General features: G+C 39.5%; 1 protein-coding gene across 3 annotated transcripts in view; it reads right to left on the reverse strand.

Moving 5' to 3' along the window:
- Nucleotides 1–670: 670 nt before the first annotated feature.
- KIAA0368 (KIAA0368 ortholog) overlaps nt 671–26,870 on the reverse strand; it is a 137,862-nt gene continuing 111,662 nt past the window's right edge. For all 3 annotated transcript variants that reach the window (XM_012802426.2, XM_023510479.1, XM_023510480.1), the window contains 18 exons: nt 26,322–26,427; nt 24,864–24,911; nt 23,886–24,007; nt 18,160–18,310; nt 15,563–15,628; nt 14,108–14,197; nt 13,003–13,069; nt 12,080–12,171; nt 11,650–11,716; nt 11,230–11,421; nt 9,989–10,197; nt 9,094–9,137; nt 8,807–8,999; nt 6,956–7,094; nt 4,616–4,721; nt 4,323–4,411; nt 2,386–2,457; nt 671–956 (listed from right to left, as the gene is read on the reverse strand). In XM_012802426.2, coding sequence (XP_012657880.2) covers nt 817–956; nt 2,386–2,457; nt 4,323–4,411; nt 4,616–4,721; nt 6,956–7,094; nt 8,807–8,999; nt 9,094–9,137; nt 9,989–10,197; nt 11,230–11,421; nt 11,650–11,716; nt 12,080–12,171; nt 13,003–13,069; nt 14,108–14,197; nt 15,563–15,628; nt 18,160–18,310; nt 23,886–24,007; nt 24,864–24,911; nt 26,322–26,427 — 1,993 coding nt within the window. In that variant the 3' untranslated portion in view covers nt 671–816. The remainder of the gene's footprint in view (nt 957–2,385; nt 2,458–4,322; nt 4,412–4,615; nt 4,722–6,955; nt 7,095–8,806; nt 9,000–9,093; nt 9,138–9,988; nt 10,198–11,229; nt 11,422–11,649; nt 11,717–12,079; nt 12,172–13,002; nt 13,070–14,107; nt 14,198–15,562; nt 15,629–18,159; nt 18,311–23,885; nt 24,008–24,863; nt 24,912–26,321; nt 26,428–26,870) is intronic.

Genomic DNA, 26,870 nt, shown 5'->3' on the forward strand with positions numbered 1-26,870 from the left:
CATTGTCTGCTGTTTTTACAAAACATGCGACCACAGATACACAGACACAGATGACTTATCTTGTCCTTACCTACTTCCATCTTCTGAAAAGGATGTCAGAATTATTATATGAAGACCAAATTCACCCTCTCAATCTGTGCAGGACAATCATTTTCTAGAAATCAACCACCTAAACACATGGCAAGAAAGTGCTCAGCTCTGACTTTCAAGAACCCGATGGCCAGGGCCACTTTAGTTCTCATGCAAGGACTGTGGCACACCGGCCTAAATGTACCTCACCTTGGAAGATTCTTGGGTAGGCCTGAGGCGGCAGAAGGTTGTAAAAGAAAGCTTACCGGAGAGGACGCTGACCAACTGGGTGCAGACGTTGGCACAGGCCAACATTTTCTCGAAGCCTGTGTCTTCTGGTATCGAGTGAGAGGGTTCAAGGAAATGATTTATAGAATCCCTTCCTGAAATAACTTCATTTAACGTGAATGCAGCTCTAAGCTTTGTGTCCAGCTGCTCTGCAACTTTGCCTATGAACTCCTTCAGGAACAGCTTTAACTTTTAGTAACTATTTCTGCAGTTTCCTTTGCAACAACCTCTCAGACATTCCAGGTTCCATTAAGCTTACTCAGCCCAGATACTTCAAAAACACCAAGCAAAATAAAGCTAATAGAGAACAAAATTTAAGGCTTTTTATTTTTTTATTTCAGCCAAGGAATGATGCATGCTACAGATTAATCTTTACTTTTCCCCACTTTGTTTTTCAAAGAACACCACCATTTCAACCCCCAATGAACATGGCACTTGTTTATTTCTTCCCCTCCTAATTTATTCCAGGTTTTCAAGTGTCTTCTTCAGTAATGAGGCTTTCTCCTGCAGCTCAGGTCTGTTGTCTGTCTCCATAGTAGCCAAAGACTCAATCAGGAGCATTCTGCACTCAGACGTCAAACAGTCCCACTGTTTAGATTCTGAATGAAAAAAGGAAAGAAAAAACCCAGACAATCCTTATAGAGCAAGAAAGGAAAAAACAATTTAAACTACTTTTTCTCCATATATCCTATTCCCAAAGTAAATACAAAGCAACTGCTTGATAATAGATCAGTATATAGTGGTCAAAGGTTCAACAGGTGTCTCAAAACCCAATTACTGACAATAGCCTAAAAACAAATCAGGGAGTTTCATCTCCTTCCCCGGTAACAGTGGGATAAAGGAAAGCAAATTGCAATGGAGCAAAGGAGAAGGGGGCATCGGAGAAAGGCACACAGTAGCAAAAAGTTACCTCCACACCACCACAAGGCTACTTTATAAGATACCGTCCGTAAAAAAAAAAAAATCCTGAAATAAATTCCATTAATTGTAAGGTCAGATTGATAAAGATGATACTCTGTTACTCTTTTCTTTAAGGAAGGCATTAGAGACGATATACATAGTGAAAACTAGAAAATTAAAAAGCATACCAAATCTTAAATCTTGTTTATAAAGTTCTGCCACTTTCTACCAATGTGGCTCCAAGCAAGTTATTTATTTAACCTTTTATTCTCACTTTCCTCATCTAGACTCTACTTAGTACGTATCTGGCAAACTAAGAATTGGGTAATATGACTAAGTTTTCTGCTCTTCTATTTCAACAAGGAAACAAGAGATTATGAGAGAATGGCGTTACTGAGTCTAAAAGGCCTGCCTGATGGAGAGGTGTATTAACGGCTAAGCAGAGAAGGGACAGAAGTACAGAGAGCAAACACAAAGCTGTGGAGAAAACAGTTCTACTTTCTCATCCGTTCTACTTTCTCATCCGTGAAGTTGTAACAAATAATAAAAGGGGAGGGGCCTCCTTTTGACACTAGGAGCAGGTACACCACTGGAGAAAATGCTAGCAGTTTTCTTTTTACATCGACACAATACAACATTAGAAGAAATATGCTTCTTGATGAAGTTTAAGATTCTAAAAAAAGGTAAGATTAACAAAATCACGCTACTACCAACTGTGATGACTCGGGTAGGTGACTGTTACATTGTTTCTCCAACTCTACTTTTCAGTGTGTCATTCTGTTATTGGCAAGTACATAGCAAATTCTATCATGCCACTGTCAACCCCTTCCTGTAACCAAGATTAAATCAGGATTCAGGATGGACATAAAACCTTCTACTACGTTGTGATAAGTACAGCTGAATAATACATTAAAAGTATACAAATTTAAAAGAGTACCAAATGTAAGTATTAAATAAAATCTACTGGTTTTAGCTTTGTACATTATACTCACATGTGCATATATATTAATTTATACTTCAGATGATACGCTTGGAGTATAAAGCAAAAACAGAAAACAAAACATTTCTAAAAATATATGCCATAAAATGTCCCGCGTTTCCAGAAAGTCAGAACTATCAGAAACTCACCTTCAAGTTTTTTAAGCAGCAATTCTATCACAGATAAAGCTTCTGTTCTCACAGATGAGTAGGTCTTATTTTCTAAGAAGAAAATCATACAGTTCATATGGTATGCCTTAAAATCAGAATCTCCAAAATTAGTGTTATTAAAAGCAAGTTGTTCAGAAACTGTAACTCTAGGAAAAGAGAACATCTGTTGTTTTTTTTAAAAAGAAGTTTCCTTTTGCTAATTACCATTGAATACTCGAAATGTGCACCATGTCCCCTTACTTTGGGAAAATGAAACACAACAAATTGTTGGCCAAATATACCAATCACCACAACGAATGGCAGTATTTAAAAGACCTATTTTAGAAGTGAGAGATTAAAAGAAACTCTCTAACACACAGTCATCTTCACCTCACACCAAAGAACAGTTTTAGGTTTCCACGATCCTCCTCATTTGACCAGAGAACTTTGCAAGATCTACGCTTAGGCTAACTCAGAGAGACCCAGAATACTGCAAAAGCAAGTTCGTTAGCTGCCAGTTCGTTACCTCTAACAACTGCCACTGAAATATGTGTTTTTGGTGTCTATTCTTTGACATGGCATCTGCTTCACAGTAAAATCATCTACCCAAAAAATTAACACACAACCAAGCCCAGGGCAGAGAAGGTATGAGATGGACCCACAACATCTTGTTATGCTACAAAGAGTGATGGTGACCTGTCAAAAGGACACGGCCATCAGCATGAAGAGACTTTTGCTGGCCACATCTGGGACAATTTGAGTAACAAATTATGAAAAATAAACTATTTGAAGGGGGGAGGAATCCATGAATCAATACTAGTAATAAATAAAAAGATGGGTAAAACAGAGGAATCTTTCTCACACTAGAACAAAGTCCACACAGACAGACATCCAAATGACAAGCAAATGGGACCAAATGTCGACAGATGACTCTGTACCCACTTGTTACATGTAATATTGTTACAGCTGCTGTGTAATTTTTAAATTATTTCCCAATTTAAAAAAAATTAATTTTTTTTTGAGACAGTCTTATTATGTTGCCCTCAGTAGAGTGCCATGGGGTCACAGCTCACATCAACCTGAAACTCTTGGGCTTAAGCGAGTCTCTTGCCTCAACCTCCCAAGTAGCTGGGACTACAGGTGCCTGCCACAACACCGGCTATTTTATGTTGTTGTTGTTGTTGTTGTTGTTGTTGTCGTTGTTGTTTAACAGGCCTGGGCCGGGTTCCAACCTGCCAGCCCCAGAGTATGTCGCTGGCACCTTAACCACTGAGCTACAGACGCTGAACCTAAAACACATTTTTTAATACGGCATAACCTCTGTAAGTTGACCATCCAAGGGACTCCAACAAACTGGTCAACACATGGAGGTGGTCAACATAGTGGAACTAGGCCTACTGTACTGTATGTACTTGTGGTGCATGTCCAGTCTATGAAAATCAGGTCAACTTAAGGAGGTGGTCAACTATGGGGACGCCACTGGACCTGTCTCAAAGGTTTTTCTAAGCTAAATTGTAAGATCCTATTATATTCCAGAATAAAATTTTCTATTAATAGTTCAGCGGTACATATGGAGTATATTAAGTTAGAGAGTTAAATAGGTGTTCCAGAAATTTTGTTCCAAGAAGGCAGGAAATATTTGAAGCTCAGCTCCTTGGCTTTATATTTAGTACTCCTCGAGCCCAGGAATTCAAGAACAGCTTGAGCACAAAACCATTAAACTTTAGCCAGGCATGCTGGTGCATACCTATAATCTGGGCTGCTTAGGAAGCTGAGGTGGGAGGATCTCTTAAGCCCAGGAAGCCAAATGATGATGCCACTGCACTCCAGGCTGGGTAACAGAGGTAAGACTCTGTCTTGGGGGTGGGGACAGGGGAAACGACACACCAAAAAAACACACATCAAGATTCCTTACAATTTCCATTTGCTACACTTACCTAAAGAATATGTGATTGATTTACAAGTTTCAAGGAGAATTTCAGCCAAAGCCTCGGGATCTGCATGTTCTTCTTCTAAAAGCATTAACCTAAACAAATCACAAGCAAGACACAAATGCCAGTTATAAGGAAAGGTTCTAAACCCTTCCCAGCATGCACAGTCACTACCTGTAGGTATCACTTCATCGTGCCACTTTAGCCACTAGATTTAGAATGTATAACAATTCCATCGATTATACACAAAATGCTAGGGGGTGTGTACAAAGTAAAAAACTGAACTGTGAGTTAATTACCCCTGAAAAAAGGCATTCATTGACTGCAGGACTCCTAGCTGCACTTTCCACGTGCTGAGTTTTAGCCGTTCACACATCAGTTTGCACAGCTCCTGACGATAACAACCTGGGGAGAAAGGACACAGCAGGACAGAGCAATAAAGAGAATATGAAGGAGCAAGAGAAGCACCAAACAAGGGACCGGAAGAGAGAGACAGAGACAGAGAGGGGTGGGAGGAGAGAGAAGAGAAATAAACAATAAATGCCTTTAATTAAAGCTATGAAATTCCCCCAAAATTCCAGTGTCACTTTATGACCAAATTCCCAAACAACATAACTGTTAATTTACAAGCCATCTCATCCTCCGTGTAACTCAGACCACACTTTACTCACTTTCCCCTTGAAAACTCCCTGAATGACAGCCAGAGAAAGAACTCTGGAAGCCTGGAGCTCCTCTCCACACACGAGTAAGCCTTGCAAATTATAGGTTTACCAAGAGTCAACACTACTTTATCACAAAACTATTATGCCAACTTCAACTGCCATTAGAATTATAAAAATAGTATTATGCTAACTAATGTAGACAACTCAACAAAGGAGTTATTTTTAAGCACTGTAGAATTTCATAGAACTCAAAAACAAATGTAAAGATAGGAAGAGGGGTAATAATCTAGAACTCCAATCAGTGTGACCTAATTCCCTCAATGACTCCCAAACAATGAAAAAGTCAATTTAAACAAGACTTCCACATCTGAATGACCAAAAAAAAAAAAAAATCTAGAATCCTGCACTTAGATTGCTTTAGTAAGCTTGGCATTTCCTTCTCAATTTTATTTATTTTTATTTTTTTGAATCTCACTTTGTTGCCCTGGGTAGAGTGCTGTGGTGTCATAGCTCACAGGAACCTCCAACTCTTAGGCTCCACAATCCTCTTGCCTCAGTTTTTCATTTTTAGTAGAGATGAGGGTCTTGCTTTTGCTTATGCTGGTCTTGAACTCATGAACTCAAGCGATCCACCTGCCTCGCCCTCCCAGAATGCTAAGATTACAGGTATGAGCTACCATGCCCAGCCTTCCCCTTTAAATTTTAAAGAAGCAAAAGCCAGAAATTGTACATGGCACACTGTAAGATATATATGAGAAACTAACATGTAACAGTTAAATTTTTAAAGAAAAGGACTTGACTGTGCTCAAAAACTGGCAAACAAATACATATGTCCATTTCTTATATTATAATAAAATGCTTTGGATTTGCATCATTTTTTAAACATATTCCCCTACATTCTCAACCTATCAAGCAAAAGTCAGTAGTCCTAATGGAGATAAGTAAGAGGACTTCCACTATGACCTGCAACATAAGACCACTTACAAATTCATACCTTTTGAACAATCCTTCCTTTAACATAGCAAATATATAAATTCATACAAAGGATGATAGAGCGCAAAGAAAACCTCAAGTCTGATATTAGATATATCTAGTCACCAAAAATCAACAATACTTTTTATAACTTTCAAGGATACTGAGATTTTCAGCAGGATGCACTGCAGGATCCAACACAAGGCAGACTTAAAATAGCACTGCCCCAAGGTGACGGCCCTGTCAAAGGACTCCAAATTAATCCCAACCCATTCCAATAAGTTTACTGTTTATTTAATTCTTCAGAAATACATGTTCAATTCTGAAATTTTCATCTTCTGAGTCATGAGTTTCTCAGTCAAGCAGAGATTTTACTTCCTTACTGAAGAGGTGGCACCAAGGCCAAAAATTTCGAGGTAAAGAGACTCCAATTATAAATTTTGTAGATTTCTCAGAATAGAGATGTGGATCATAAAGAAGAATAACAGAAGTCTTTTTGTAATCAAAATATCCACATAAAATATATCCTGGTTGTTATGGGCTAAACCACATTGCCCAAAATGGCTAATGCCTAGTACCTCAAACTATAACCGCATTAGAAGACAGGGTCTTTAAAGAGGTCAATGGGTCTGTTTAAGAAGAAACGATTGGGACACAGAGAAAAGACCATGTAAGGACAAGATGGCCATTCACAAGATAAGGAGAAAAGTCTAAGAAACTAACCCGATCGGCACTGATCTACTGATCCCTATCCTCCAGAATTGAGAAAAATAAATTTTGTTCTTTAGGCCACCCACCCTATAAGGCTTTTTTGTAGCAACCTAGTAAAGCACATACAAGGACCAATGGGATTATATGTTCATGTTGAAGTAAAGTTTCTATAAAGTTTAAACTAAAGTTTCTACAAGAAACTTTAATAATTATTATCTGTCATACAGAAATCTCTGCTCTTATTAAGTAACCTCAGATTACAGCACTTCTTCAAATGTAGTTTCTGGTACTTACGTTGAGTCTCCGCGTTTCGGGGCCAGGCTTTGCCCAGGCTTTCAAAGGCACACAGCAGAGATTCCAGCTGGAGCTCCTTTTCCTTATCATTCTCATCTTCATTTTTGGTTGTCCGGACCCCAATGCTTTCAAGTGAGTTCTAGGATATATCAAGAAAAGGAAAGCAAACTTTATTTATTTCTTCTTTAAAATTACAAGTATACTATTAAAGCAACCAGGTGCAAGAGCATGAGATATTAACCAAAACTTAAATTCTACAATAAATTCTCTACCATAAGTTTTCACATTTGTAACAAGAATTTATAATAGGAATAGTATATCTTTAAATGAATTTGGAAAATACTTTAAAGGAATTTATAAACAGAAGCAGAAAGAGAAATGTTGGGTAGGTAGAATTTTGAACATGATATAAGACAACCTGCATCAGAATCACAGAATTAATTAAAGATGGAAGGAACTCAGTAACAATCTATAATAAATCCAAATTCTTTCTTGATAAACAGAGGCCAAGGGAAGTAACTGGCCTGGCTACCTGGAGACATAATCACTTAAAACACAAGTCTCACAAACCCATATGCTATTATTGTGCATTTAACAGAAAATATATAAACAGCCTTATTACTGAAAGAAAACAACTAGTAGCAACACAAGAAATAAGAATGCTATTTAAGGGCGGTGCCTGTGGTTCAGTGGGTAGGGCGCCAGCTCCATATACCAAGGGTGGCGGGTTCAAACCTGGCCCCGGCCAAACTGCAACAAAAAAATAGCCTGTTGTGGCAGGCACCTACTCGGGAGGCTGAGGCAAGAGAATTGCCTTAGCCCAGGAGTTGGAGGTTGCTATGAGCTGTGTGACGTCAGGGCATTCTACCAAGGGCAATAAAGTGAGACTCTGTCTCTACAAAAAAAGAAAAAAGAATGCTGTTTAAAATAATTCATTGTACAAATAAACAGATAAACCATACCCCTTTCTCTTTGAACTAGAGCTCAAACCTTTAAAAATGAATATTCCATTTTCCAAACCCAAAGTCTTTAATTCTTTTGAGCAAAGTCCCCCAGTGTATGGCAGAGGCAATCCACAAGGCACACCGAGCTCCTCCCCACCAGGATGCTAGCGTGGCCTCTGCAGGTGCTTGCAAGGCAAAGCTTATTAAGACAATGTCCACTTGCTATAGAATCCACCCCCTTTCCCCAAGGACTACAGACACCCAGAATGAAAACTACCTTTTCTAGCCTCTGCTGCTAGGTGTAGCTACAGAGCTATCTTCTTTTTTTCTTTGAGACCATCATCACAGCTCACAGCAACAAACTCCTGGTTTCAAGCAATTCTCTTGCTCAGCCTCCCAAGTAGCCAAGACTATAAAGACGAGTGTGTGCCACCATGCCTGGATAGTTTTTACTTTTCAATAGAGATGGGGTGGGAGTAGGGGGTTCCACTCTTGCTCAGGCTGGTCTCAAACTTCTAGCTCAAGCAATCCACCTACCTCAGCCTCCCAAAGTGCTAGGATTACAGGAACTGCACCTGGCCTCCTCTTAAGAGAAAACTGACAGACCCACTGTGATCTTTCATCCCTGCTTCACCTCCGCCTTGCCTGCCTGGAACACATGTCCACTATGGAACCTACACACAATGACCACAGCCTAAAAACTGCAGTGCTGAGAGCTGTAAAGAGCCTGAATCCCTGAAATCTGCAGAAGCCTCCCAACTACTACAAGACAAACCTCTGTCTTATTTGAGGCCATGGTATCTTGGAATTTTTCTGCTATCTGCAACTAAACTACATAATTGGATACAGGGAAAGATTAAGTTTTCTAAATATAAAGCAGACCTGAAAGGCTATAGGTGGTCATTACCTTCTTAATGAGAGGTATAACGATGTCAGAAAACTCTGAGAACCTGTCTTCTTTGGTGGCCTTCAAGACATCAGCTGCACAGCTGATTGCTGTCATCTTGTACTTGAGATTCTCTTTGCAACACTCCTTCAGAACAGCCTGAAGAATCTCATTCGTGCTGGGTTGACTGGGCACAGACTTCTCCAGCTCTGCACTACAGGATCCACACAAAAGCATCAGAATAGTTAATAAAGGCTGCTGATCAGACCCAGTTGAAGAAATGGCATCTTCATTGAAAGGACATTTACCTGCAAGCTGTCACCACACAGGCAATGGCTTTCAATAGTTCTTCCTAAGGGGTAGAAAGATGAGGGAATACTATGAAGCCCAAGTGTGTCATTTACACTCCCTGTACTATGACTGTAAATACCACAGGAATACTGGTATTTAATAACTGTGACAACAAAAATTAACCAAGAGTCACCGTATCTTTAATGCATGTTACTGTTTAATAAGCACATCCACCAAGTTTTACTTCCTACCACAGACACAGCATGAGGCCCTAGCCAACTGATCTGATGAAGGGTATTTAGACAGAAGCACCAGCCAGACAATTAGAATTAGGTCTGACGCCTCGTCTAGGACTACTTCATCAGTACGGCATAGGTTACTACTGAATTTTACAACATAAAGTAAATCATTTTATGTTGCCACATATCCCCCACTAAGTCCCCACTCTAAGTACCCTACTATAGCTCCCATGTAAATAATGACTGTTACTAATTCACAGATTCACACAGGCATCTTCAGGCCCAGGATTAGAAGCACCTCGCTGTGCTGCTCAATTTCACATATGCCCAATCCTGCTCTGCTCATGAGGTCAACAGGCACAAAACGGTGACAGCTTGGTTTATGACATAACTTGAGAGGCTGAATATAATAAATACATCAATCTCCAGCATTGCTATAAGTTATTCAAGGACACGTGGGGTTATACTTTGAAATAACATAGTTCATCCAACAAAATTTATACAAAGCTTCCCAAGGACTAGGAAAATGGTTTTTGCTAACCAAAAATTTGGTTGTCACCAAATGTTATGAGAAGTCATCAAATTTTTTTTTTATTTTTATAGAAAATGAAAGATAAAGTTGGAATTCTTTGCGGATACTATAAATTTAATTAGGCATGAATGGTTCCTTTACCTTTCCTGCCCATGTTCTCCCAGCCAGGCCTTGCAGCAATGCTGTCAGTATCATTCCCAGATATGGAGGGACTAGAGAGCTAGTCTGTTTAGCAATTGATGCCATAGCAATTGCACCCTGGGCTTTCATTTTCCAGGACTGAGACTGTAAAGCCTTCTGGGAAATGGTAATCAACTCTTGCATGTATAATCGAATACCACCAAAGGAACCTAGGTTATAAAAAGCAAAATTAGAACAACTTTTAAGTGGGAAGAAAAATTAACTGATTTTTCTTTTCTAAGTCTAAAAAAAGTCAGTAACCATCAGTCTAAAGCCCTGGTTCTCAGTAACTACTAAAACACTCTACAAGTATACTCTAAAAGTATATGGTAGTGTGGCTTATTCTTACAATGATAATGAACTTCAATGAACCTACAAAAGAGTGTCACACAAAGCGCTGTCATCCCTTAATACATGTCGAGGTAAAGAAAACATCTGAGACACACTATTCTAAAATAACACACTAGGCAACAAAAAATCACAATTATACTCCCAATTAAAAATGTAAAGTTCTACTGTGCTTGCACAGAGCTTATAGTCTCTCACAGGGGCACTGATAAGTAAGAAAAGAGAAGAACTCAGTGTCAACCTTGAAAATTTAGCAATTTGGACTTTTTTTTGAGGCCAGAGTCTCACTTAGTCACGCTGGGTTGAGCACCACAGCATCACAGCTCACAGAAACCTCAAACTCTTGGGCTAAAGTGATCCTCTTGCCTCAGGCTCCTTATGACCTGGGACTACAGGCGCCTACCACAATGCCAAGTAGTTTTAGAAACAGGGTCTCACAATTGCTCCTGAGCTGAAGCAATCTGCCCTCCTCAGCCTCCCAGAGTGCTAGGATTTAGAGGTGTGAGCCACTGTGCCTGGCCAAAATTTAGCAATTTGGACAGGCTTAAAATTAAATGGGAAGCATGTTGTTGAGGTCCTGGGAAAGTAGCTACAGTAGAACTCCACAGCTGACCACCTCTCTACACTGACCACCTCTGTAAATTGATCTAATTTTCACAGACTGACAAGCACCACATGTATGTTATCAATACAGCAGGCCTAGTTCCTTGCACTGATCATCTCCTTATGTTGACCACTCCCTTATTTATAGAGGCTCTACTATACAGAGGAATTTATGAATAATCATTATAAATAAAAAATTCTTGCTGTGGTTCCTAAGAAGCAGGTTTAATTCACAGGTACCGTTCACTAACCAGGTACGTTTTCCTGCCACACTTCAGTCCATAAGTTGCATTCTTCCTTCTCCGACTTCTCCTCTTCAGCAATTTCATGCATGCCTAAAAATGCCAAAGGCAAGACTTCCTTGGCATGGTTCTTTAACACATCAGGGCTGTATCGTCCAATAGCATGAATAGTCAAAGCACAAGAGGTCTTATAGATGGGTTCTGAAAAAGCAAAAGAAACCAAAATCTTTGTATTTATGTTAAGGGTAATGGATCTAAACAAACTATCACTCAGCCTGTATCAGAGCAAAACAAAGCAAATAGGTAAAAGCAATTAGAAATGTTTCTAGCAAAGCACATAAAATCACAAACAATAATAATTAATTTTTGTTGTTTTTTTAGCTTAACATTTAAATTAAAAGTGACACAAAATTCAGGGAAAAAAGGTACCTTCTTTCTCCATGTACCAGCCAGTGAGCTTCTGCAGAAGTTTTTCAGTGCTACTATCCCGTGATGTCTGAAAAATAAACAATAGTAGTCATTTCTTCATAATTATCAGAGTTTTACTAAGCTAAATAAGAAATTCAAGGAGGGGCGCGGTGGCTCACACTTGTAATCCTAACACTCTGGGAGGCCGAGGCCAGTGGACTGCCCTGAGCTCATGGGTTCCAGACCAACCTGAGCAAGAGCCAGACCCCATCTCTAAAAACAGCTAGGTGTTGTGGCAGACGCCTGTTGTCCCAAATACTCAGGAGGTTGAGGCAAGAGGATAGCTTAAGCCCAAGAGTTTTGAGGTTGCAATGAGCTGTGACACCACAGCACTCTCTTTAGGGCAGCAAAGTGAGACTCTGTCTCAAGAAAAAAAAGAAATTCAACTCACCCGTACTAAATGGCCCATGGCGAATGCACAGGATTTCTGAATCACACTGTTTCGATCCATCAGGCCACTAAGCAAAGCACTCATAAGTTTACCTACCAGAAATAAAAGGGGAAAAAATCTGCTATTTGGTTGACTAAATATGCTGCTCTATTCTCAGGAGCAAAACAAACACAATCCCGTAATTAAGTTCTCATTTGCTCCATAGCAGTTTAGATCCCTTGAATGTTTTATTTGTACTATCCGTTTGTTTCCTTTCACCTGATATAAAAATTAAACTACATCTAGAATATCATGGGCAAGGTTACAAAAGAGAGCCAGGTACACAAAGTTCATTGACCTCCATCCAGAAGCCAATCTAAGAAGGGAAACATGTTGATGTAAAATTGCTTAAGTGGTGAACAAATCCTATGGAATTGCAGATACTTCCTCATACCATGAAAAAATAATCACATATTTAGAAAACACTAAAAACTTACTAGCTCTGGCTTAGCGCCGTAGCTCAGTGAGCAGGGTGCCAGCCACATACACTGAAGCTGGCAGGTTGAGCCCGGCCCACGCCTGCTGAACAATAACAACTGCAACCAAAAAACAGCTGGGCACTGTAGTGGGTGCCTATAGTCCCAGCTACTCTGGAGCTGAGCCAAGAGAATCACTTAAGCCCAAGAGTTAGAGGTTACTGTGAGCTGTGATGTCATGGCACTCTCCCAAGGATGACAAAGTGAGACTCTGTCTCAAAAAAAAAAGAAAAAAAATTGCTAGCTTTGATAAAACCCTGCACCTCCTGTAGAGAAAGAAATTTGAGAAGGAGCGTTTGAGGGGAGAAAAAGCATACAGTATCACAAGCATGTCTGAATAATTATTTTCCCTTTTAAAAGTTTGTACACAAAACATGGCCTATCACCACACATCATTGAGAAACTCACCTGAGTAAGGCGTTAGGTCCTGAGGACACTGAGTAGTTAATGACACAATGACACTGGCACAGCCGCCCTATGGGTCACAAAGGCAAAAACCTAAATTTGATGGTCACAATGTTCTATTAAACCATTTGTTCTAGGTACTAAAGATTTAATGACATAAAATGCATGAAGCCTAATAGCCCCTCCACGATTCAATCTAGAGAAAGGAAAGCGCCTATTTTAAACTAGTAATTCAAAGATTTTTTTTTTTTTTCAAGACCTCCAGCAGGAAGATGGGTGATCCTGGACACCATGAAAAAGAAAGAAGATTGGTACAATTTATGTTGTCTTATCCATTATTGAGCTAAAATTTCCATTTTTAGAAATTTAACCAAAGGAAATAGCTTCTGAGGTGTCTAAAGATAATCATCACAACGCTTTGTTTAATATTAAAGAAAAAACCTGAAAATCACTCAGACGTCTCTTGGATTAAAATGTTACATCCACACAATAGAGAAGATGCGGCAGGAGACAGGTGCATAGAAAGAGACCAGAAGGACACTCCTCAAAATACTGACAGCAGTTAACTCTGCGTGATAAAATTAAGGATAATTCTTAACTTTCTCTTGATCTATAAATGCTAAATTTTTAAATATTTGCCAAGGTTAATTTCGTCACAAGAAAAAGATGTGAGTTATTCATTTCTTTTAGAAAGAGTGATGTCTGATCCTTGAAAAGATCTTGAACAGAAAGGCATTTTTCTATCCAAATATCTGCTGGTCCCTCTGTGAGAAATGCTAATCACCACCTAAAACAATCAAACCCTGATAACTGGATGAGCATTTCCATGACCCGGCGATGAACAAGCATCCAGAGAGATGCACATGGCAACCAGGGAACAGAAATTATTCCACTAAGTAAGTAAGAAGGTATTTACTGGAACATGTTTATTAGTTTATTTCCTGAATCAGGCATATATTTTCAGTTATCAGCACATCAGAAACAAAATAGTATATAATAACAGTAGGTTTTGTAGGAAAACATGAATTGTTTAAATGACAGCTGTTATATTTTCATAAACAAACTAAAAAAATAAACACTTTCTCTTGTGAAAAACACAGTCACTTACCTTAGTTCCAAGACCCACACCACTTCTGATCAGCTCACACAGTCTAGGAACTAGCTCTCCCAGCACCGACACATCAAGATATTGCAGGCACTTTTGAAAAATAATGATAAAGTAAACCTTAGCAAACAAGTCAGTACCATATCTTCAATTAAAAACTGCCTTTGTCAAATATGTACCCATGGGATTTGACATGGAATTAAAAGTTTAATGTATGATTTTGCTCTGATTTCAATATTAAAACCATCACTGGTTTACAAACAGAAAAAGCATTCATTGGTGGTTCAACATAAAAACAAAACAAAACAAGCCTGGCATGGTAGCTACACCTGTAATCCCAGCACTTTGGGAGGCTGAGGCAAGAGAACTGCTTGAGCCCAAGAGTTCAAAACCAGCTGTGGCAACAGAGCCAGACCCCTATTTCTACAAAAAAAAAATTAGAAAACATTAGCAAGGCCTGGTGGCATGAGTTGTAGTCCCAGCTACTCAAGAGGCTGAGGTGGAAGGAACGCTTTGAGTCTGGAAATCTGAGTTTATAGTGAACTATGATTATGCCACTGCACTCAAGCCCAGGTGAAAAAGTGAGATCTTGTCTCTTAAAAAAAAAAAAAAAAGAAAGAAAAAGAAAAACTTCAATTTAGTAAAGGAGAAAACAATAATTACACAAGAATAAAAGACCTCTCTGGATCTTCTCCCTCTACCAATCCATGTTTAGTACTAAAAAACCTTGACTAAAAGTGACATTCTTCAGTGACCTACTCCACCAAACCACCTCATAAGTTAGCCTCTTAAATGAATGCTCCTATATTGCTGGTCTTTATTTTTGAAAATGCAATGACTTGTATTCTACAATTAACGTACATAACTAAATGGTATTTGCTAACTGTTCCTATTTCTTTAGAATTTTTGTTCTTAATAATCCAAATAAGATACACTCTCAAACCAAATGTTGGTAATAGTCCTCCTAGCAGACACTACAAAATGTCTATTTCTCTTGTCCAGCTTTCAGATTAGTTTAGTAAGTGCTCACAATCATAACCACTACATGGTACACACAACACAGTGACTTATCCAGACTCCAGGAACTTCAGAAACCAGCACCTCAGAGTGCCAAGCAGCTCTTTACCATAAGTCCCTCCTAGGACTGAAACAACGTATCAATAGCGGAAAAACTCTGGACCTTCCTAAACGGGCATCCCCAAAGACATATGTTATCCCTTGTAACAGAAATTTGGACTGATTCTAGTATTTGGAAAATTATTCCAACTTAAAATAGGAAAGAAAAAAGAATTGTACTAATAAAATAATAATAAATTATAAAATTATACTATCCTGGAGTCAGAATAGCTGTTTAACTAATTCCTTAAGTCTCTTCTTCACTTAAAGCAGCCTGAAGACTTTGAAGAATTCTACTTTAGATAAGCAAACAAACTTTCTCTTTATTATTTAGACACTCACCATGTTGATTGTTTCCATCATGGGAGAGGATTTGGCAGCACTGAGTCGAGCACTATCCATTGCAGCCTGAAAAACACAAATTCACGTCACTGTGGACATTCAATTAATTAGGAAAAACACACAGGTCTCACTTCCAAACTAAAGAATGTTTAAAAAATAATCTGTAGGTATAATAAAGGCAAGCACAAGTTTAACTATAATTTATTTGACCTGCACTGAACAATTACCAGGAAAAGCAGCATCTCACTATAACATAGCTGAATTCTGCAAGTGAGATAATAGAAATTAACATAGCCTGGCTCTGAACAAGTCATCCTGCCTTGTTAAGGCTCAGGTTCTCCAGCCCCTACATAAAGGAATTGACTCAGAGAATTTATAAGGTTTTAAACAATTGTGTCTAAGAGGCTGCATATAATGGCATTCCATCCTAGGCAACAGAATGAGAAATGGTCTCAAAAAACATTTTTTTAACATATTTAAGTTCTTTCATTTTGTAATGAGCATTGACATCTACAATGGTATTTGTGTCTAACAACTATGCTGAAGGTTTAATTCTACACATAACAAAGGAGAAAAGTAAAGCGTACAGGAGTGACTTTCCTAGGACTGAAAAGTTTGAACCGTAATTTATAGTCTCACAATTCTCAACACTTAATAAATATCTTAGGGGCATCTCATAAGGTGCAAGTCTACTGCTAAAAGAAGAATGGTGAATGGAGAATAAACAGCAATATCAAAGGCAAAGGGAAATGAAAGTTATTAGAAAAGCATAGGCAGGTTAAATATGGTGAACTGAGGGCAGCGCCTGAGGCTCAGGGAGTAGGATGCCAGCCCCATATACCGGGCGTGGCAGGTTCAAGCCCAGTCCTAACCAAAACTGCAAAAATAAAAAATAAAAGTGGTGAATTGAGAGAAACACATATGCAAACAGGGGGCCAGTTCACTGTCCCTCAGACCATTGGCAGGCCGGACTGCGGGCCCCAGGATGACTCAGCTGCTAAACAGGACAGGCAGCAGCAGCAAAAACACACAACAGGCCTAAATGTCCTAGGCGGGCTGCATGTAACCCACGGGCCGTAGCTTGAGGATGCCTGCAATAGAGCTTTAATAGCCCAAATAAACAAAGACAAATGTAAAAAAAAAAAAACTAAGCAGGCAAACAGAAACACAGGCATGGTATAGAAATACAATTCACAGAAGAAATACAAGACAATAGAGAGCGCTGGCAAAGGGAAGTGCTACTTAGAACAATGAGATTCTTGCTTATCAGACTGATGTTGTGCAATGCTGGCAGCTGTGTGGGGAGGGGGAACCACCAAAACCTTTGATACTCAACACCTCTCCTACAAAAATCAAAACCACCTCAATGTACAGTATGATCCATGCATTAAAAAGAGTAAAATAAATCTACTATAGATATAATGTACTTATAAACTTTTTAAAAACTTGCAGAACAACATTCACAATCTGATAGTATCTTAAAATTAATATGTTTGTTTGACTCTGTAGCCTATAACTATAAAAGAATTTGAAAAAAGACACAAGAAACTGTTAACAACGGATAATCCTCAGGGATACTGTGGTGAAGGAGGGAAGCCACCCCGAGAGGACCACTTCCTACCCTTCTGTATTGGACTATTTTGCATAGTAAATGTTTCATACGCAATTTAAAATAATAATAATAATCAGAGAGTAGGTGACTAAAATGTATCTGAAAAGCAGAATGATTTTTGAACTATGATTTGTGCCAAGTCTAGGCACAAATCTTTTATTGTAGGACGGGGGAATCCACAGGACTCTGAATGTGAACACCTAGCCATGAAAAAAATAAACATGTACAAAAACCTGCGTTGAACAAATGTTAGTACATACTTTGGAAGTACTGTGTTTCTCTGAAAATAAGACACTGTCTTATATTTATTTTTTCTCAAGAAGACACACTAGTGCTTATTTTCAGGGGATGTCTTATTTTTATTAAGTATAATATAACAATCTACATTTATTCAAATACAGTTAAGTCATCTTCTTCTGGAACCTGACAGGGGGAGCCTGACCTTGTTGGTGGGGCTGGCACTAGTGAAGAGTGAACTCCTTTCCCCTAGCCGTTGGCATGTGCACAATAGTATGCTTGCGACTGCAGTTACCACACATGCATCCACGCAAGTGTCAATGGCTTGGAGAAAGGAGCTGTGGCAGATAAAAGGTATTCCAGTCTTCCTTACCCCTCTGTTCCGAAATGCAGGGTGTGGCTATGCAGGAATGCTGCATAGCCAGGCCCATCACCAGGTTTATTATTAGAGTAGGGCTTATATTTCACAAATGCATAGAAATCCTGTTAGGGCTTAATTTGGGGGTAGGTCTTATTTTCGGGGAAACACGGTAATAGTTTTCATCCACTTCACAAAATGGTGTATGAGCTGACAATTCCCTTCCCCAAAATAAAATACCACATGTAGTTGCAGGAGATTCTTATAAGAGTAACCTTCACATCATGGACTCTGTCTAAAGTCACTGGAAGGATTATTCAAATGGGCCTCCGTATCTTAATGGGACTCTTCCCTCAAGATAGTTACCAACATCTGTGCTATTCAACTTACCTTTTCTTGCTCTGTAGCCCGGAGGCTCAAATAATTGAGAACTTGGGGCTCCAAAACACTCAGGGACTCCAGCAGAGCTGGGATGAGTTTTGGCGCATGTGGCTTCAACATGGCTCCTGCACTTTTGCTGATCTTCACAAGGGTGTTAATGCTACAAACACACAGAAAACACAACTCCTAAGTCCTTTTAACAAAACTAAAGAGTTTTATTTCATTCTAATACATATTCAGATGGTTACTGAACCTGGTCTTGGCACTACGTTTTTTTTATTATAGACACCCTCGAGCATATATGGAAGTGGAGAGAACCATAAATAAAGTAGAGAGAAACTTAAACGAAATTATGTACTCTCCATCCTGTTCAACAGTTAGCAATATTTCACCAATTGTGTTTCACAAGCACAGTAATGTGCCACAGAGTGACATTTTGGTCAAAAATGAACCACACATATGCATGTAAACCGGTAATGCCCAAAGACTATACAGGCACACCTTGGAGATATTGCAGGCTTTGTCTCATCAAGTTTTTTGTTTTTCAGTGCATAAAAGTTTTGTTTACACTATCCTGTGGTCAACTAAGTGTGTGACAGCACTATGTTGTTAAAAAAAAGACATATATAACGTCTCAGCACCCATAGCACAGTGGTTACGGCACCCGCCACATACACCAAGGCAGGTGGGTTCGAACCTAGCCCGGGTCAGCTAAACAACAATCACAATTGCAACAAAAAATAGCCAAGCATTGTGGCAGGCGCCTGTAGTCCCAGCTACTTGGGAGACTGAGGCAAGAGAATCGCTTAAGTCCAAGAGTCGGAGGTTGCTGTGAGCTGACGCCATGGGACTCTACCGAGGGCAACATAGTGAGACTCTGTCTCAAAATAGAAAAAAAAATGTACATAATTTAATTTTTAAAACACTGTAGACTGGGCATGGTGGCTCACATCTGTAATCCTAGCACTCTGGGAAGACCAGCCTAAGCAAAAGCAAGACTGCCTCTCTACTAAAAATAGAAAAATTGCACTGCTAGGAGTACTGCAAATTAGTACAACCTCTACAGAAGACAGTATGAAGATTTCATAAAGAACTAAAAGCAGACCTACCATTTGATCTAGCAATACCACCACTAGGTACTTACACAAAAGAAAAAAAGTCATTTTATCAAAAGGACACCTGTAGCCAGGTACAGCTCATGCCTATAATCAGAGGCCAAGGCACAAGGATTGTCTGAGTTCAGAAGTTTGAGACCAGCCTAAGCAAGAGTGATTCCCATCTCCACTTAAAATGGAAAAATAAGCCAAGCACGGTGATGCAAGCCTGCAATCCCAGCTACTCAGGAGGCTGAGCCCAAGAGTTTGAGGCTGCCGTGACCTAGGTTGAGGTACTCCAGCCTAGGCAACAAAGGGAAACTCTGTCTCCAAAAAGAAAAAAAAAAAAGACACCTGTACTTGAATGTTTATTGCAGCACAATTCACAATTGCAAAGATGTGATATCAACCCAAGTGCCCATCAATTCATGAGAGAATTAACAAAATGTGGTATATGTGTATCAGCCACAAAGAAGGATGACTTAATGCCTTTGCCACAATTTGGACGGCACTGGAAACCATTATCCTAAGTGAAGTATCTAAGAAATGGACAAGCAAACACCACATGTACCCACTGTTAAATTGGAACTAACCAATGAGCACAAATATGCACAGAAGGAAGTAACATTCGATGGAAATCAAGCAGGGGAGAGGAAGGAAGCGTGAGAAGGGCGCAGGGGATGGGCGAAAACCACCTAACAGGTATAATGAACACTGTCTGGGTGAGGGGCACATGTACAGCCATGACTCAAGCATTACAAGAGCTATCCATGTCAGCAGGAACATTTGTAGCCCCATAATACTTTGAAATAAAATAAAATTTAAAAAAGAATAATTAGCCAGGCCCAGTGGCACATGCCTATAGTCCCAGCTGCTCAGCAGGTAGAAGTAGGAAGAACACTTGAGCCTAGGAGCTGGAGGTTTCAGTGAGCTATGATGATGCCACTGCACTCTAGCTGAGGGCAACAAAGTGAGACTCTATCTCAGACAAATATATATTTTAATGATAAGAAATTCTAAGCATGATCTGAAGCTCAGGCAGTCATAATCTTCTTGCTGGTGGAAGGTCTTGCCTTGATGGTGATGGCTGATGACTAATTAAGGTGGTAGATGCTGAAAGTTAGGATGTCTGTGGCAATTTCGCAAAATAAGAAAGCAATGATACTTGTTGCATCAGTGGACTCTTCCTTTCACCAAAGATTCTCTGTAGCAAGTAACATAGTTTGATACCATTTTACCCACTATAGAATTCTTTCAAAATTGAATTCAATCCTCTCAAACCCTGCTGCTGCTCTCTGTTTCATTCTGAAAAAGTCACAACATCTTCACCAAGAGTAAATTCTATACCAAGAAACCATTTTTCTTGGCTCATCCAAAACAGCCATTCCTCATGCATTCGTTTTATCATTGAGATTGTAGCAATTCAGGCACATCTTCAAGCTCCCCTTGTAATTCTAGTTCCCTTGCTAGTTCCTTCACACCTACAATTATGTACTTACTCCACTGAAGTCTTGAGCCCCTCAAAGTAAACTGTGAAGGTTGGAATCGACTTCTTCTAAATTCCTGTTAAGGTTCACATTAACATTTTTGACCTTATCGCATGAATCACAAATGTTCTTCATGGCATCTAGAAAGGTGAATCCTTTCCAGAAGGTTTTCAGCTTACTGGTCTCAGATCCCTCAGAGGAATCACTATCTATAGCAGGTGTAGCCTTACAAAATTTATTTTTTAAATAATACGACTTGAAAGTTGAAATAACTCCTTGCTCCGTGGGCTGCAGAATAGATATTAAGTATTAACAGGTATGAAAACAACATTCACGTCCTTGTACATCTCTATTGGAGCTCTTGTATGACCAGGAGCATCGTCAACAAGCATTAATATTTTCAAAGAAATCTTTTGTTCTAAGAGGTCTCAAAAACAGGCTTGACATGTTCAGTATAACACGATATAAACGGATGTACTGTCATCTAGCCTTTGATCCATTTATACAGCACAGGCAGAGCAGACTTAGCAAAACTCTGCAGGGTCCCAGGATGTTGAGAGTAGTCAAGGAGCCTCAAACTAAGGTAAACAGCTGTGTTAGCCTCTAACAAGAGAGTGAGCCTGTCCTTTGAAAATCTGGAACCAGGCACTGACTTCTCTCCAGCTATGAAAGCCCTAGACAGCATCTCCTTCCACTATAAGGCTGTTTCATCTACATGTAAAATCTGGCTAGTGTAGTTACCTTCATCAATTATCTCAGCTAGACCTTCTAGGTGACTTGCTACAGCTTCTACTTCCGTACTTGCTTGTACTTTTATGTTATGGAGACAGCTTTTTCCTTAAACCTCATAAACCAATCTCTGCCGGTCTCAAACTTTTCTTCCATAGCTTCCTCATCTCTCTCACCCTTCATAGTTAAAGAGTTAGGGCTTGCTCTGGATTAGGGTTTGGCTTAAGGGAATGTTGTCACTGGTTTGATCTTCTATCCATCTCAGCAATAAGGCTGTTTCACTTTCTTATCAATGCATGTGGTCATATGAGTTTCTTTCAAGAACTCTGCCTTTGCATTCCCAACCTGCTAACTGCTCGGTATAAGAGGCCTAGTTTTTAGCCTGTGGTGGTTTTGACATCCCTTTCTCACTAAGCTTAATCATTCCTTGCATTGGTTTAAACTGAAGGCATGTGACTCCTCCTTTTACTTGGACACTTAGAAGCCATTGGAAGGTTATTCATTTGCCTAATTTCAATACTGTTAGGTCTCAAGGAAGAGGGATGACTAAGGAGAGGGAGAGAGATGAGGGTGGCTGGTTGGTGGAACAGTCAGAACACACACTACTTTTAACCATCAGACCTGCCATTATGTAGGCACAGTTCAAGGCACCCCAAAACAATAAAATGGTAACACCAAAGATCACTGATCACAGATCACCATAATATGTATAATAATAATAATAATGAAAAGTTTGAAATATTGCCAAGAATTACCAACATGCGACACAGAGAGACCAAGTGAGCAGATGCTGTTGGCAAAATGCACAATTAGACTTGCTAAACACAAGGCTCCCACAAACCTTCAAACTATGACAGACTGTGCCAACAGCAAAGCAGCAGTAAGGTGTGCCACATGGAGCTGAAAACTTCTCACCATCTAGCAACGTCACAGCCATTGGAACATCATAGGTAAGGCGTTACCTTTTCTACATTGAGATTACGGTCAGATACAAAAATAACTTACCATTGTGTCACAACTGCAGTATCCACTACAGTAACATGCAAAGGTCTGTAATCTGGGAGCAAAAGGCTGTCCCATTGAGTCTAAGTGTGCAGTAGGCAACACCATCTACGTAGGTATAAGTACAACGTTCACAGAATGACACATTGCTAAGACCACATCGTGTCATTAAGTGACACATGACTGTTATGTGGAGACATATCCCACAAGTAAAGTTTAGTATGTATCTCTAAGAGACAAAGACTTTTATCTTAATACTATTTTCACACTTTAAAAATATTTTTCATATACAATAACCAAATTTCCATGATTATTTAGCAAATGTCTTGAAGAGTTGGTTTGTCTGAATCAGGACTCAAAGCTCCCGCCTACCCAACTTATTACATTTCTTGACTCTTTAACAGTCCCCTTCCTCCTCTTTATTCATATTTATTTGTCCTCGTTGATTGCATTCCAGTCATGTTTTTTAACATGTTCCTCTGTTTAGCACAGAGCTGAGGCTAAATCAAGTTCAGTTTCAATTAAAAAAAAAAAAAATCCATCTCAGACAATAGTGTATATATCCTATCCTATCACATCAGGATGCATAAAACATCTGGCTGTCTTTCTGTGCAGGTGGGAGTGACCCGTGGGTTTAGGTTTGGGTGGCATGAACCTTGACTAAGTTCTCACCAGCCTTTCACACAGTGGATTTAGGGGTAACTAGAGATCAGTACTTAGCTTAGTTTACTGAGGACGACATAACAGTGGCATCTTAATCATATCATGCCTGTGCATTTGTTAAGTGAGTGCTTCTAAAAAGAACTTGTGCTCACTAACTATCAAGTTATCACAAAATACCATTAAGACTATTATATGCTAGTCTAGTTTTAAAAGTAAAAATGGATGAAATAAAGTTCTAAGATAATATCTAGTTTAAAAACAAACGAAAAACCCACACAAACTAGAATCTGTTTCGATTTTTACCTAAAATAGCCATAAATACCTAAAAGTATAAGTCTATCTTTTGAATATTTTAACTTAAGATACCCTTATATATCTAAAATTATACATGTTATTTTTCAAACAGTTCATTCTTGCAGGTGGTGATCATATTATCTTAACTATAATAATCTGTGAAATAGCAGTAACCAAGTGTTATATAACCAACAAGCGAGCTCGTAAGGACCTGTGGCAGGAGGAAATGTGCTTGCCGGGAGAAGCAGGGGCCGCCGACAGTACAACGAACTCAGAGTGCCGGGCAAAACCAAGGCCCCACGAGGATGTTTCTGCAGAAACATTCTAACTCCGAACTTTTACAAATGATCCAAGGTCACCTCAAGGGATTCTCTTCAACTTGGTTCTCCATATTTTCAAGAATCTAACCTTGAACGGCTAGGAACTGAGCAAAAGCAATATATTCATGTCATCAACTGATCCACACCTGAGGGCTCGGACTTCCGTCACAGGACTCATCATTCCTTTGTCCAGAAGGCAAGGCAGAAGGACAGCGATGGTTCTCTGGCCAGCTGCTCCTTTGGCAGGGTCACACATTTTCACACAAACCTCACATACAAAGAGCATGGACATTAGTGAAACTGACCTCTCACCCAATAAAGCATTCATTTGACAAAAGACTTTCTACTTCACATATCCACAGAAGAGTAAGTGGATATCTACTTCCTACGACGCTATAGGGAGAGACGGAGGAATGAGATTTGGCGTTAAGTCTAGGTCTGCCAATAACTAAACAGTAAATCGGGAGTAAAAATGCATTTTACTCTCCAAGCTTTGGTCTTCTAATTTGTGAAACGTGGAACAAAACAGTTGAAGATGAAACAAGAAAATGTATAAGCACTTTAAAGGTTTAAACTGTCATCATCATTGTCACCGATAATTCTGAGTTGCAGCACAATAGAGGATCAAGGACAATCTGGAATGAGAAACATCTGATTTAAAACCCAGTTCCACTACTAACAACGTGACTTTGTGCAACAAGGTTTGTGCAACTAGAATGTAAAAGTCCTTGATATATCACAAATTCAAGTGTGGACTATTTAATTTCAAAAAGCTGCCAACCTCACAGACATGAAAGGCAGATTCAGACATAAACGCAGCAACAGTGGCAACAGTGAGCAAAAGACAGATGTTGCTTGATCTCAGCAAGTAATGTGCTCCTCAGGGTCAAGTGACCATCTTGTGTTTAGTCCGTCATTTAAAGAGCCCAGAGGTGTGCCCTGTTCAGGACACCAGTACTCCATAACACCGACTTTCCCACTCACTGTAAAAGTGATGAACCAAAACAGGAGGGCAACTACACTGCAACTATCATTTCAAATGACAAAAAAAATAAATCACTGTTGTCACGTTCACAGAAAACCATGCCCCATTCCATCCCCCAATGAAAGACAGGAGTTTTCACCTTGCTCAGAGTTTTCAGAGCTAGTTCTGCTGCTTTTCGTACAGATTCCTAAAAATGAGAAAAGTGTGGCATCACACAAGTTAGAGAGTTTTATTATCATCTACCCTATAATTTGCAATTTTACTGCCTCAGAATCTACACAGAATATGAAACATCAACTTTCAATGTCAGTTTAAAAAGAAAATGTCTCGTTAGGTTCTTTGCCCATCAAGGAACATATTGCAATACCATGTTATTAATTTTTAAACATTAAGTGTGACCTATTTGACCTTCAAACACTTTGGCTACTTAGTTTTAAACATCTTGCCAACCTCACAGACATGAAGGTAGATTTACACGCAAACATGAGCAATAGTCAGAGGAAAAGGCTTTACTCCCTTGCTCGGCTTACAGGAGCAACGAGCTCTTCAGGGTCAAGTAAAAGTTTTATGTTAAGTTCACCATTTAAAGAGACCAGAGGTATATTAAGTATAACATTCAGAAACTAATGTATTCCAAAAGCAAATATATAAAGATGTGAGAATTCCAAGAGACTTGATCTCCAGTGGATAAAGGAAGAAGAAAGGCAAAAGTGAAGTGCCCAATTATACTGGTAAAATATTAATATACTTAGCATTTTGATTGCCCAGGAAAAATTCAGAAGAACTGGTCACATTTGGGGGGAGTGACTAATTCAACTTATGCAACCAATAGTAAAGGACAAATATTATGTATTTTTTCAAAACTGTTATTTGGGGCAGTACCTGGGGCTCAAGGAGTAGGGCCCCAGCCAAAACCAAAACACTGCAACAAAACCTCACAGCTTAGAAAAGTGCCTTTGACTTTGAGTGGCACCTGTGGCTCAAAAGGACTAGGGCGCCACCCCATATGCCAGAGGTGGTGGGTTCAAACCCAGCCCCAGCCAAAAACTGCAAAACTATTATTTGTCAGCTCGGTGCCTGTAGCTCAGCAACCAGGGTGTCAGCCACATACACCAGAGCTGGCGGGTTTGAACCCAGCCCAGGCCTGCTGAACAGCAATGACAACTACTACAACAACAAAAAATAGCTGGGCATTGTGGTGCGCACTTGTAGTCCCAGCTACTGGGAGGCTAAGGCAAGAGAATTGCTCAAGCCCAAGAGTTTGAGGTTGCTGTGAGCTGTGACGCCACAGCACTCTACAGAGGGCAACATGTCTCAAAAAAAAAAGAAAGAAAGGAAAAAACTGTTATTTGTCTCTAGTCCTATAGCATCGTGAGATCTCTACTGGAAGAAAGTCAGGGCATAGCTGCTTTTTTTTCTAAGTCAATTAAATTTAGATCTAAGGATACTCAATCCTACAGACACATTAAAACTGAAACTCTGGGGGAAAACTCTTAAAATTGTCTGGATACGGAATTTTGACATATGTAACATGCATATTTTAACAACTCCAGTTTAAATTATTCTAGAAAGAAATGTAGATTTATTTCAATAATACCTTGATATCATCTTGCACTCTAAAAAGCGTTTCCCAAATATCTGGAAGTTTATCAATGATGTCATCTAAAGGTCGTCCTCTCAATAAATCATTCAAAGCTAAACAGCTGAAAATAAATAATTTGGCTTCAAATATGCTCAAGAAAGTTCAGTATTTTACTATGCAACATTTACAGCAAATAAGAATACAGATTCCACCTATAATTCTAACCCTAACCCCCCTACCCCAAGGCAAGATGCCTATTGTCTTGGTGCCTCAAATATACCACATAGGCATGGCATTAACAACCATCGAATGGGCTTGGCACCCATAGCACAGTAGTTACAGTGCTGGCCACATGCACAGAGGCTGGCAGGCTCGAACCCAGCCTGAGCCAGCTAAAACAATGACAACTACAACAAAAAGTGGCCAGGCGTTGTGGCAGGCACCTGTGGTCCCAGCTACTTGGGAGGCTGAGGCAGGAGAATCGCTTGAGCCCAAGAATTGGAGGTTGCTGTAAGCTGTGATGCCATAGCACTCTAACAAGGGCGACATAGTGAGACTCCGTCT

Source organism: Otolemur garnettii, unplaced genomic scaffold (genome assembly GCF_000181295.1).
Source record: "Otolemur garnettii isolate 467f Iridium unplaced genomic scaffold, OtoGar3 scaffold00014, whole genome shotgun sequence".
Taxonomy (NCBI): domain Eukaryota; kingdom Metazoa; phylum Chordata; class Mammalia; order Primates; family Galagidae; genus Otolemur; species Otolemur garnettii.